At 42.1% G+C, this 10,697-nt stretch overlaps 1 protein-coding gene across 2 annotated transcripts; it reads right to left on the minus strand.

The window, feature by feature from the left end:
* Window positions 1-228: 228 nt before the first annotated feature.
* On the minus strand, window positions 229-8,072 carry HRNR (hornerin). Of its 2 annotated transcripts, none has more exons than XM_045861765.1 (4): window positions 8,032-8,072; window positions 6,814-6,973; window positions 3,053-5,195; window positions 229-2,626 (listed from the first exon to the last, which is right to left on the minus strand). In XM_045861765.1, exons 2-4 carry the CDS (start codon window positions 6,949-6,951, stop codon window positions 495-497), a joined length of 4,413 nt encoding a protein of 1,470 aa, XP_045717721.1. In that variant the 5' UTR covers window positions 6,952-6,973; window positions 8,032-8,072; the 3' UTR covers window positions 229-494. The 2 variants fall into 2 exon arrangements, with proteins under 2 accessions (XP_045717721.1, XP_045717720.1); XM_045861764.1 differs by having other exon boundaries at window positions 229-2,899.
* Window positions 8,073-10,697: the final 2,625 nt, after the last annotated feature.

Raw genomic sequence — 10,697 nt, forward strand, 5'->3', positions numbered from 1 at the left:
ATAAACTAAGAAATGTCCAAGATTACATCTTTGCTTTTAGGGTCTTCTTTCTGTTACCATTCGATGTGGGACACACCAAAAATTATACTCCACATTGCTATAGGAGAAGCTTTAGCTCCAGAACTGGTAATCCATTTCTAATTTTTTGCTTTTTAGAGATGAAGGTTTAGTGTGGCATAAATCATAAATAAGGAGCTCTTAAAAAGACACCTCCACTAAACCCCAATCTCCATAAGTGCTTTTTATTATTCTTCCAAATTTAGTCCCATACATTATTTATTCAACTCAGTATTTCCTAACAGTGTCACCCACATACTCTACATTCTTTGGAAGGAACCCAGTCACAAGGAATACAGTTAAATGAAAAAGATAGGAACAAGTACATCCACTTTTAGAAAGAAGCTTTAAAATAAATTGCTTGTCTATTACAGTTACTTATTTTTTAAATTGCTACTTGAGTTAATTTTACTTCTATTTATTATTCACCATCAGAATTAATACCTCTGTTGTTGGACATATTCATAGAGTGGAGTGCTGCTACGGAAACTGCGTGAACTTGAGTTGGTGCTTCCACCTCCACGGTTACCTCCTTCTCTTTGATAATAATAGCCATCTTGTCTACTGTCCTCCTTGCAAATTAATAATGTATTGGTTGTGTTGGATCTAGACTGTCCATAGGAGGGTGTAAATTGTCTAATGCCACAATTTGATGAGCTTTGTACTTGTGTTTGTCCATGAATACTCTCATATCTATCAGACTTACTACTATTTTCTTTTTGGTTGTACCCTGTCCATTCCTGGCTATTTCTTCTTGATTGATTTGGGGTAGAGCCTGTTTTGGGTTTACTATACTCATCAGAAGTACCACTTGAAATTGACCCACATCTCCCTTGTGATTCAGGTTGCCTGTAGCTAGAACAACCAGAGCCAAAACCACATTGTCCAGAGCTAGGTGAGTAACATGAGCCAGACCCATATTGTTCAGTGCCAGAATACTGACCAGAGCCAAAACCACATTGTCCAGAGCTAGGTGAGTAACATGAGCCAGACCCATATTGTTCAGTGCCAGAATACTGACCAGAGCCAAAACCACATTGTCCAGAGCTAGGTGAGTAACATGAGCCAGACCCATATTGTTCAGTGCCAGAATACTGACCAGATCCCAAACCACACTGTCCAGAGCTAGAACACTGACCTGAGCCAGACCCATATTGTCCAGAGCTAGAACACTGACCTGAGCCAGACCCATATTGTCCAGAGCTAGAACACTGACCTGAGCCAGACCCATATTGTCCAGAGCTGGAACACTGACCTGAGCCAGACCCATATTGTCCAGAGCTGGAACACTGACCTGAGCCAGACCCATATTGTTCAGAGCTGGAACACTGACCTGAGCCAGACCCATATTGTCCAGAGCTGGAACACTGACCTGAGCCAGACCCATATTGTCCAGAGCTAGAACACTGACCTGAGCCAGACCCATATTGTTCAGAGCTAGAACACTGACCTGAGCCAGACTCATGCTGACTTTGGTGAGAGGCAGATCTGTGTTGGCCATAGCCAGAAGACTGACCTGATCTGGATGCATGCTGACCACAGTTTGATGATTCTCCTGAGCCAGACTCATGTTGGCCATAGCTAGAGGATTGGCCTCCTGCAGAGCCATGTTGTTCATAACTAGAAGACTGGCCTGAGCCAGACCCATGTTGGCTGTGGCTGGGGAACTGACTTGAGCCAGACCCATGTTGACCATAGCTGGAAGACTGACCTGAGCTAGTCCCATGTTGTCCATAGCTTGATGACTGCCCTGAAGTAGAACTTTGTTGTCCATAAGTGGAGGATTGACCTGCTTCAGACCCATGTTGCCCAAAGCCAGAAGACTGGCCTGATCCTGATTGATGTTGGCCATAGCCCGAAGACTGACCTGAACTAGATCTATGTTGTCTATAGCCAGAGGATTGACCTGATTGAGACCCATGTTGGCTATGGCTAGAAGATTGACTTGAGCCAGACCTATGTCGGCCATAGCTGGAAGACTGACCTGAGCTAGTTCCATGATGTCCATAGCTTGATGACTGCCCTGAAGTAGAACTATGTTGTCTTTGAGTAGAGGATTGACCTAAGCCAGAGCCATGTTGTTCAAAGCCAGAAGACTGCCCTGATCCTGATCTATGTTGTCCATAAGTGGAGGATTGACCTGCTTCAGACCCATGTTGCCCAAAGCCAGAAGACTGGCCTGATCCTGATTGATGTTGGCCATAGCCCGAAGACTGACCTGAACTAGATCTATGTTGTCTATAGCCAGAGGATTGACCTGATTGAGACCCATGTTGGCTATGGCTAGAAGATTGACTTGAGCCAGACCTATGTCGGCCATAGCTGGAAGACTGACCTGAGCTAGTTCCATGATGTCCATAGCTTGATGACTGCCCTGAAGTAGAACTATGTTGTCTTTGAGTAGAGGATTGACCTAAGCCAGAGCCATGTTGTTCAAAGCCAGAAGACTGCCCTGATCCTGATCTATGTTGTCCATAAGTGGAGGATTGACCTGCTTCAGACCCATGTTGCCCAAAGCCAGAAGACTGGCCTGATCCTGATTGATGTTGGCCATAGCCCGAAGACTGACCTGAACTAGATCTATGTTGTCTATAGCCAGAGGATTGACCTGATTGAGACCCATGTTGGCTATGGCTAGAAGATTGACTTGAGCCAGACCTATGTCGGCCATAGCTGGAAGACTGACCTGAGCTAGTTCCATGATGTCCATAGCTTGATGACTGCCCTGAAGTAGAACTATGTTGTCTTTGAGTAGAGGATTGACCTGCTTCAGACCCATGTTGCCCAAAGCCAGAAGACTGCCCTGATCCTGATTGATGTTGGCCATAGCCCGAAGACTGACCTGAACTAGATCTATGTTGTCTATAGCCAGAGGATTGACCTGATTGAGACCCATGTTGGCTATGGCTAGAAGATTGACTTGAGCCAGACCTATGTCGGCCATAGCCAGAGGATTGACCTACTTCAGACCCATGTCCATAGCCCGAAGACTGACCTGAACTAGATCTATGTTGTCTATAGCCAGAGGATTGACCTGATTGAGACCCATGTTGGCTATGGCTAGAAGATTGACTTGAGCCAGACCTATGTCGGGCGTAGCAAGAGGATTGACCTGTTTCAGACCCATATTCATAGCTAGAAGACTGACCTAACCCTGATCCATGTTGTCCATAGCTATAAGACTGACCTGAGCTAGATCCATGTTGGCTATGGCTGGAAAACTGTCTTGAGCCAGACCCATGTTGACCATAGCTAGAAGACTGACCTGAGCCAGCTCCATGATGGCCATAGCTTGATGACTGGCCTGAAGTAGAACTTTGTTGTCCATAAGTAGAGGATTGACCTGCTTCAGACCCATGTTGCTCAAAGCCAGAAGACTGGCCTGAGCTAGATCTATGTTGTCCATACCCAGAGGATTGACCTGATTGAGACCCATGTTGGCTATGGCTAGAAGATTGACTTGAGCCAGACCTATGTCGGCCATAGCCAGAGGACTGACCTGCTTCAGATCCATGTTGTTCAAAGCCAGAAGACTGACCTGAGCCAGATCTTTGTCTGCCGCAACAAGAGGATTGACTTGCTTCAGACCTGTGTTGTTCACAGCTAGAAGACTGGCCTAATCCTGATCCATGTTGGCCATAGCTTGATGACTGGCCTGAAGTAGAACTTTGTTGTCCATAAGTAGAGGATTGACCTGCTTCAGACCCATGTTGCTCAAAGCCAGAAGACTGGCCTGAGCCAGACCCATGTTGGCCATAGCTTGATGACTGACCTGAGCTAGTTCCATGATGTCCATAGCTTGATGACTGTCCTGAAGTAGAACCATGTTGTCCAAAGCCAGAAGACTGGCCTGAGCCAGACCCATGTTGGCCATAGCTAGAAGACTGACCTGAGCTAGTTCCATGATGTCCATAGCTTGATGACTGTCCTGAAGTAGAACCATGTTGTCCAAAGCCAGAAGATTGACCTGATGCAGACCCATAGTGACCGTATCTTGAGGAATGACCTGAGCTTGAACTATGTTTTCCATACCTAGAAGTCTGTCCTGATGTAGACCTGTGTTGACCAAAACCAGAAGACTGACCAAACCCAGGTCCATGTCCACAGCTTGATGACTCGTCTAAACTGGATTCTGAATGAGACTCACGGTTCCTCTGACTAGAAGATTGATTAGATCCAGGTCCATATTCCCCATAATTAGAGGATTGCCCTGATCCAGAGCCATGCTTTTGTCTTTCACAACTGCATGACTGACTACCTGAGTTGGATCCATATGTTCTTTCACTAGAAGACTGGCCTGAGTGTGACCCATAAGTGGATGCCTCACTTGAACTAGAACAGTATCCTTGTTCTTCACAGTTTCCTGATTGAGATCCTGCATTTGATTCATGCCGTCTCTGTTGAGAAGACTGACCTGAGCCAGACTCATGACCACAACCAGTGAGTGTATTTGAATTTGACTGGTGTTCTTGTCCTCCATGGCTTCCTGAGCTGAATCCGTGATGCTGGCTTGATTTCTTGTTATGTTGGCTATTTCCTGAAGATTTGTCTGAGTCAGAGCAATGTTGATGGGAACTGAAAGACTGATCTTCTGAGTGGCAAACATGCCCTTCTCCGTAACCACCTGACTGATTTGCTGAATGTGATCTTTCTTTATAGTTACTTGAATGAGTATAACCAACTTCTTCACTCCCTGACCTTTCTTGCTGATGAGAACCATACTTATTTTTCTTACCATCTTTGAAATGGCCTTCCCCAGAGCTTTGTCTGTGCCCCAAACTAGATAAACCTCCTTGATGTCCAATTCTTTTGGAGCTGAATTGAGGCCTGTGTTTAATGCTTCTTCTAGAGCCCCTGGAATATGAATCATTCTCTCCTGTACCCTTCCTTGAAGGGCCAGAAGATGACTCTTGCTTCTTATTTTTCTCTTCTGTTTCACTATGTTCCTCTTGGTGCTGGTGACTATGACCCTTTTGCTTTGACCCTGAAGCTTGGCAGTAATCTTTCCCAATGATTTTATTACAAGCCTGAGCCAGTTGGAATATCATCAGAAGATACTCAGTAAAATCCATTTTCTTGTTGTGGTCTCGATCCAAACTTTGCATGATGATGTCTACAGTGTCTGGATCATCTGGATTCTGTATAGGAACAAGGTACAAGGGCAACTCTGTCAGTATGTACCACACATGCAGCTAACCAGTTGAAGGAGGGTTGTAGAAACGTGAATGTTTGGCTTACATAGGTAGAGTCAAACCACATGGTCCTTTAGGCTGGGCTGCCCTAGGCTGAGCACAAAGAGAGAAGGGATATATAATGAATAATGCAGTGAGAAATTCTGGCGCAATGATAGCTAGAAGAGTATGCAACTGGAATATTATTTTTATAAGGAATGGGTGAGATATGAATGATTAGCTAATTTATAAATAACAATTTGGATACCTATATTAATTATATATGACTTTAAAAAAATTTGTGTAGCTTAATTGATCAACTCAATTCATTTACTCATTCAACAAAGATTTATTGTGTACCTACTATTATCTGTCTAGCATTGAGTTAGGTGCAGCGAACAAGTTGGTTTTTAACAAAATGGAACTTAAAGTTTAGTGGGCCATATACACAAATTTAAAATTACAATTTGTTGTGATAATGTTTCTATGGGTATACCAGAGGGGAACCATTTGGGGTTCAAGGATGGTTAATGGGAGTAAGTGATGTCTTTGAAGGGTGGGTTGGACCCAGGCAGAGGGCACAGTATGAACAAAGAGCTGGAGATGAGAGAAAACATAACTCATATACAAGGAAGTGAAAGAAATGTAGGATTGCTAAATTCAGAGCCTCAAAAGTCAAGAACATGACTTTTTTGAGAGATGAATATGGAGCAAATCATGCCTTTTAAGTCATATTAAATAAATTTGAACTTTAAGAACTGGGAGCTGTTGAAGGATTTTGAACTGCATGTGAAATGATTAGATTTCTATGTAGTGGTGAGATTGGAAGAAAGAAGTGGCTGAATGAGAGGATAGCAAGAGTGATAGAGAAATGGGCTCTTTTGAAAGACTCTTAATGAATTTGATGGAGGTTAGGGGTAGAGGAACATGCTGAGAGCGGAAGTTAAGAATGGTACCAGATTTCTGCTTTGGGCAAATAAGAGGAGAGTTTAGAAAGGAGGATGATGAGTTTTGTGTCTGACATACTGAATTTAAGATATTGATAGGAATCCAAATAAAAATATTCAGTATGCAGTTGGATTTAATGAGTTAAAGATCAATAGATAGATCTAATCCCCCAAATGTTTATTTCCAGAACTGACACTTTAAGGCGGTGGTCTCTCTCTTTCATGATTTAGGAGTAAGAGGCTAATTTCCTCCACTCAGTGCCAGATTTTCAGAAATGGACAGTGGTTAGGATGTTTTGGGCTGAAGAAAGACAAAGAAAGGGAAGAAGATGCCTATTATGTACTTTCCAGTTTTTCCAAGGATCATCTCAGTTGCTATTCAAGAAGAATTATTCACGTAAGACATTATTTAATCTGTGGACCTTTGTCTATCTTTTTTTTCTGTAGGATTACTTCCCTTGGTCAATGTATAGAAACCATTACAAGTCAACTTTTGATCTTATTTCAAGCCTTTACCAAAAAGTGTCCTCTGTTACCAAGTAGAGAGAGTCCTCTAGGTGTTTGACATATGTGACAAAAGGTAGAAAGAGAGGAGAAGGGAATTGTAGTTGTTTTCAGTCCTGACATGGAGTTCTTACCTTCATAATTTGATGAAATTCATTTTCCAAAAATTCTTTTAGTTCTGCCCGGTTCAACATGTCACACTCCTCATCCTGGGTGGCATATTGGTAGAAAACTTCGATGACAGTGACGATGCTTTGTAGAAGTTTAGGCATCTTTTTTGTTGATATAATTAACCTAAAGGAGGAAAAAAGGAGAGATCCACCTCTTATTGCTCCTTTTTCTTGATTAAACACATAAGTACTTTCAATCATTTGTAATAATTGTTCAAAATTAATGAGGCATGACTAATTTAAGTCTGTTGTAATCAAGAGCCAATCCAGAGTTGAATGACTTGTTCAAGTCATGGAGCAAGAAAGTGATGAAATTAGGAACAGAATCTGTATCTTATATTTCCACTCCTGAATGAACATATAAGCAATGACTTTCTTTTTTGGTCTCTCTGCCTCTACCAGGGATAATTTTCTGAGCTGTGTTCTGGAGCTGTAGAAATCCTGGGTGTGCCTGTTCAGCCATTTCCTCAGTTCATTTCCAGGTCTCAACCATCCCACTACAGAGGGACAAGTCTATTACCCAACCAAGGAGTGCCAGTGTCTAAACTAGACCCTCAAGACTCCTAGGCCAAAGAAAGTAGACAAAGTGCGCAAAGCCAATAGCAGGCCTATGTGATATGGAACTGGGGGCATCTACTCTCAGGCTCAGCTTCTGTTTTCACTGTTCAGGCAGGGACTACTATTTTTTGGATTATAAGACACACCCCTCCCCCCACTCCCGTGCAAATTTGGGAGGAATAATGGTTGTTAATGCTGCTGTTAAGTTCTGTTTACATTTACATTGGTGAAATATTATATTATTTATGTTATTAAATATTTCACTACATTTTTTGCTTCAAAATTTTTTTTCCTATTTTTCTCCTCTAAAACCTAGGTGTGTCTTATGGTCCGAAAAAATACGGTAACCCTCAGGCTTTATCAGTTAGACAACAGAGAGAAAAGGCTCAGCAGAAAAGGAGACAACCCGCCTATTGGGTAATTTGAGCCCATAATCTTTAAGGAAATCACCCAAAAGAAAAGAGGTGCTATCAGTCCTAGTTATCTTCATTTTTCATCTCAATAAACTTATACCAAAGCTCTCCAAAGTATATTAAAAAGAAGACTGGTATCCAGTGCCTCTTTACCTTAGAGCACATCCTAGATTCTCATCATTTATAGCTCCAAATACTCCTGCTCACTTACCTAGTTCACCAGAGGAATGAGTAGGATGGAGACTGAAGCAGCTTACAGGGTGCTGCCAGTTGGGGATAGTGGCCTTTTTATAATAGCCCTTCTTAGGGAGGAGCTGCTCTCTTTGAGATGTCCTAATGCACTCCCAAACACACCCAGCTCCACCTCCATCCCCACCTCCTAGTGTTTACCTTCTTACTTCCTTACACGTTCACCTGAGATTGCATTAGCAGGTCCCAGATCTGGGCGAGTATCAGTTCCACCTGTCAGAGTCTTTGAATGCTGTACCAAGACCTCTTGCGTATTCAATGAAGTAGCTCGCATAATGCATTGGTAACAAATTATGTAGACTTTAGCTGAAGTTGAATGGAGTGTGTACAGGGACGTCAGGGAACAAATGTCAAAGAGTCATGGAATATTTTTAAAAGGAAGCTTAAAGGTTATCTAATTGAAGTCTTTTTTTTATGTTAAATTTTCTTATGCAGGATTCCAGCCAAGGTGTCACCCATGATATTATTACTTCTTGAAATGGATAATGGCTGCAGAAGTCCTATTGTCTCTTTACCTAACTCTGTTTACCAGACTTTAGTGGCCATTTGTCAACATAGCTTTCTTTTCAATCACTGTATAACCTTAGGAAGAAGTCCCTGCTCTTTAGTGTTCAAGATTCTTCTCTCCAGCCTCATCTTCTCTCTCCCTCTTCCTCTTAATGCTCCATCATGAATCGAGTACTTACAATTCCTGAAAATACCATACTATTTCATGTTTTTTCTTGAAATATCTTTCCTCATTATCTGCCTAGTAAACTCCTATTTATTCCTCAAAACTCACATTAGATACCCTGTAGGAAATCTGTCTTGAATAAATCGAGAGAGTTACAATTGTGTACCTTATTCATAATTCTATTGTAATATCAATCATACTGTTATAATCTTCTAAAATTATCTTACTATGAAATTAATGTTTAATATAAAAATTAGAAAGAATAGATGGCCAGGAAAAGAAAGTGAAAATACCTATACTCCTACTACCCAGAAAGAGCTACTGTTAGTTATTTGGTTTATATCCTTACACACACACATTTGTCTATGTGCCTGTATCATTTCTGGACAATGAGCTTGACAATAGGGAATGGGCATCATTAATACTTATGTCATTTAGAGACTCAGCAAATTGCTTGGCACATAAGTATCCCCAATAAATATTTGTCAAATTGAATTGAATTGAAAGAGGAGCGAGGATCATGACAACAGTGCTCTTCATTGACCAACTTGTACTTGTTTTTTAATCCTCACCCAAGGACAGTTTTTTTCATTGCTTTCAGAGAGAGAGGAAGGGAGAAAGGAAGAGAGAGACACACACACATTGATGCGAGAGAGAAGCATCGCTTGGTTGCCTCCCATATGCACCCGGACCTGGGATTGTATGTGCCTGAAATGGGGATCAAATCTGCAACCTTTTGGTGTATAGGATGATGCTCTAACCAAGCAGCCACCTGGCCAGGGCCCAACTTCTACTTTTTCACGGTAGAACTAGGGTCTCCTCTCTTTCTTGCCAGTGTCATCTCAGAGGATATGATTTCACCTGAATATAGATTGAATCTTAGCGTTGGAATCCATGAGCACCTTTCTGCCTGTCTCTGAAGCAGATGGACTCCATCCATTGTGAACACATGCCACAAATTTCACTGAAGCTGAGTGAAGTTGTATAGACTTAAAACTTATATAACACAACCATCAGGATTTTGGGAGGAGTGACAGCAATTATTGGAAAATGATAAATCAGCATACTGTGGCCATGTTCCCTCTGGACACCTGATGTGGGTCATCCTGCCTCATCAGAGGAATGTACTTTTTAAAGGTGTGACAGACTGTGGGAGTGCAGGGGAGGTGGAATTTGCTGAGTGAAGACTAATTTCCTGCAGGAGCAGGCTGTTGCCAAAGAGGGAAGCGAGGGTTGAGGGTGAAGACTACTCCTGGTGGACATGCTCTTGGGGCCAGTGTTCTCCAAAACTGGGGGTCAGCGAACTTTTTCTGTGAAACCAGATAGTAAATATTAGGCATTGTGGGCCATTCTTGGTTACAACTATTGAACTCTGCCCTTGTAGTGTGAAAGCAGCCATAGATGATATGTAAATGAATGCTCATGGCTGTGTCTCAATAAAACTTATTTATCCACACTGACTTTTAAATTTCATATAGCTTCACATGTCATAATTTATTTCTACCACTTCAGAAAGTAAACAACATTCATAGCTTGTGGGCCATCCAAAAATTGGTGATGACCTAGGTATGGTCTGGAGGCTATAGTTTGCCACCGTGGCCCTCTTCTGCATTTGCTTGTGAGGAAGATTTGCCAGGAAAGGAGAATCTGAGGGAAGAGAAGTGCTGTGAAATGTGTGACATCAGAGCCACTAAATCTTTTTTAAAAAGATTTATTTATTTATTTATTTATTTATTTATTTATTTATTTATTTATTTATAGAAAGAGAGAAAGAGGAAGAGAGGGAGAGAAACGTCAATGTGTAGTTGCCTCTTACGCATCCCCAAGTGGGGATCTGGCTTGCAGCCCAGGCACGTGCCTTGACTGAGAATCAAACTGGTGATCCTTTGGTTTGCAGGTTGGCACTCAGTCCACTGAGCCACACCAACCAGGGTAGAGAGCCACTAATTCTTGTG

This window comes from Phyllostomus hastatus, unplaced genomic scaffold, assembly GCF_019186645.2.
Source record: "Phyllostomus hastatus isolate PE091 unplaced genomic scaffold, TTU_PhHast_1.1 phas_scaffold_216, whole genome shotgun sequence".
Lineage (NCBI taxonomy): Eukaryota > Metazoa > Chordata > Mammalia > Chiroptera > Phyllostomidae > Phyllostomus > Phyllostomus hastatus.

Coding starts and splice junctions, on each gene's coding strand:
- HRNR (XM_045861764.1), bottom strand. CDS start 6,951: ATGCCTAAACTTCTACAAAGCATCGTCACTGTCATCGAAGTTTTCTAC. Junction 5,196..6,813: donor AATTTCATCAAATTATGAAG/GTAAGAACTCCA, acceptor GTTCCTATACAG/AATCCAGATGATCCAGACAC. Junction 2,900..3,052: donor ACAACATAGATCTAGTTCAG/GTCAGTCTTCGG, acceptor GATCTAGTTCAG/GTCAGTCTTCGGGCTATGGC.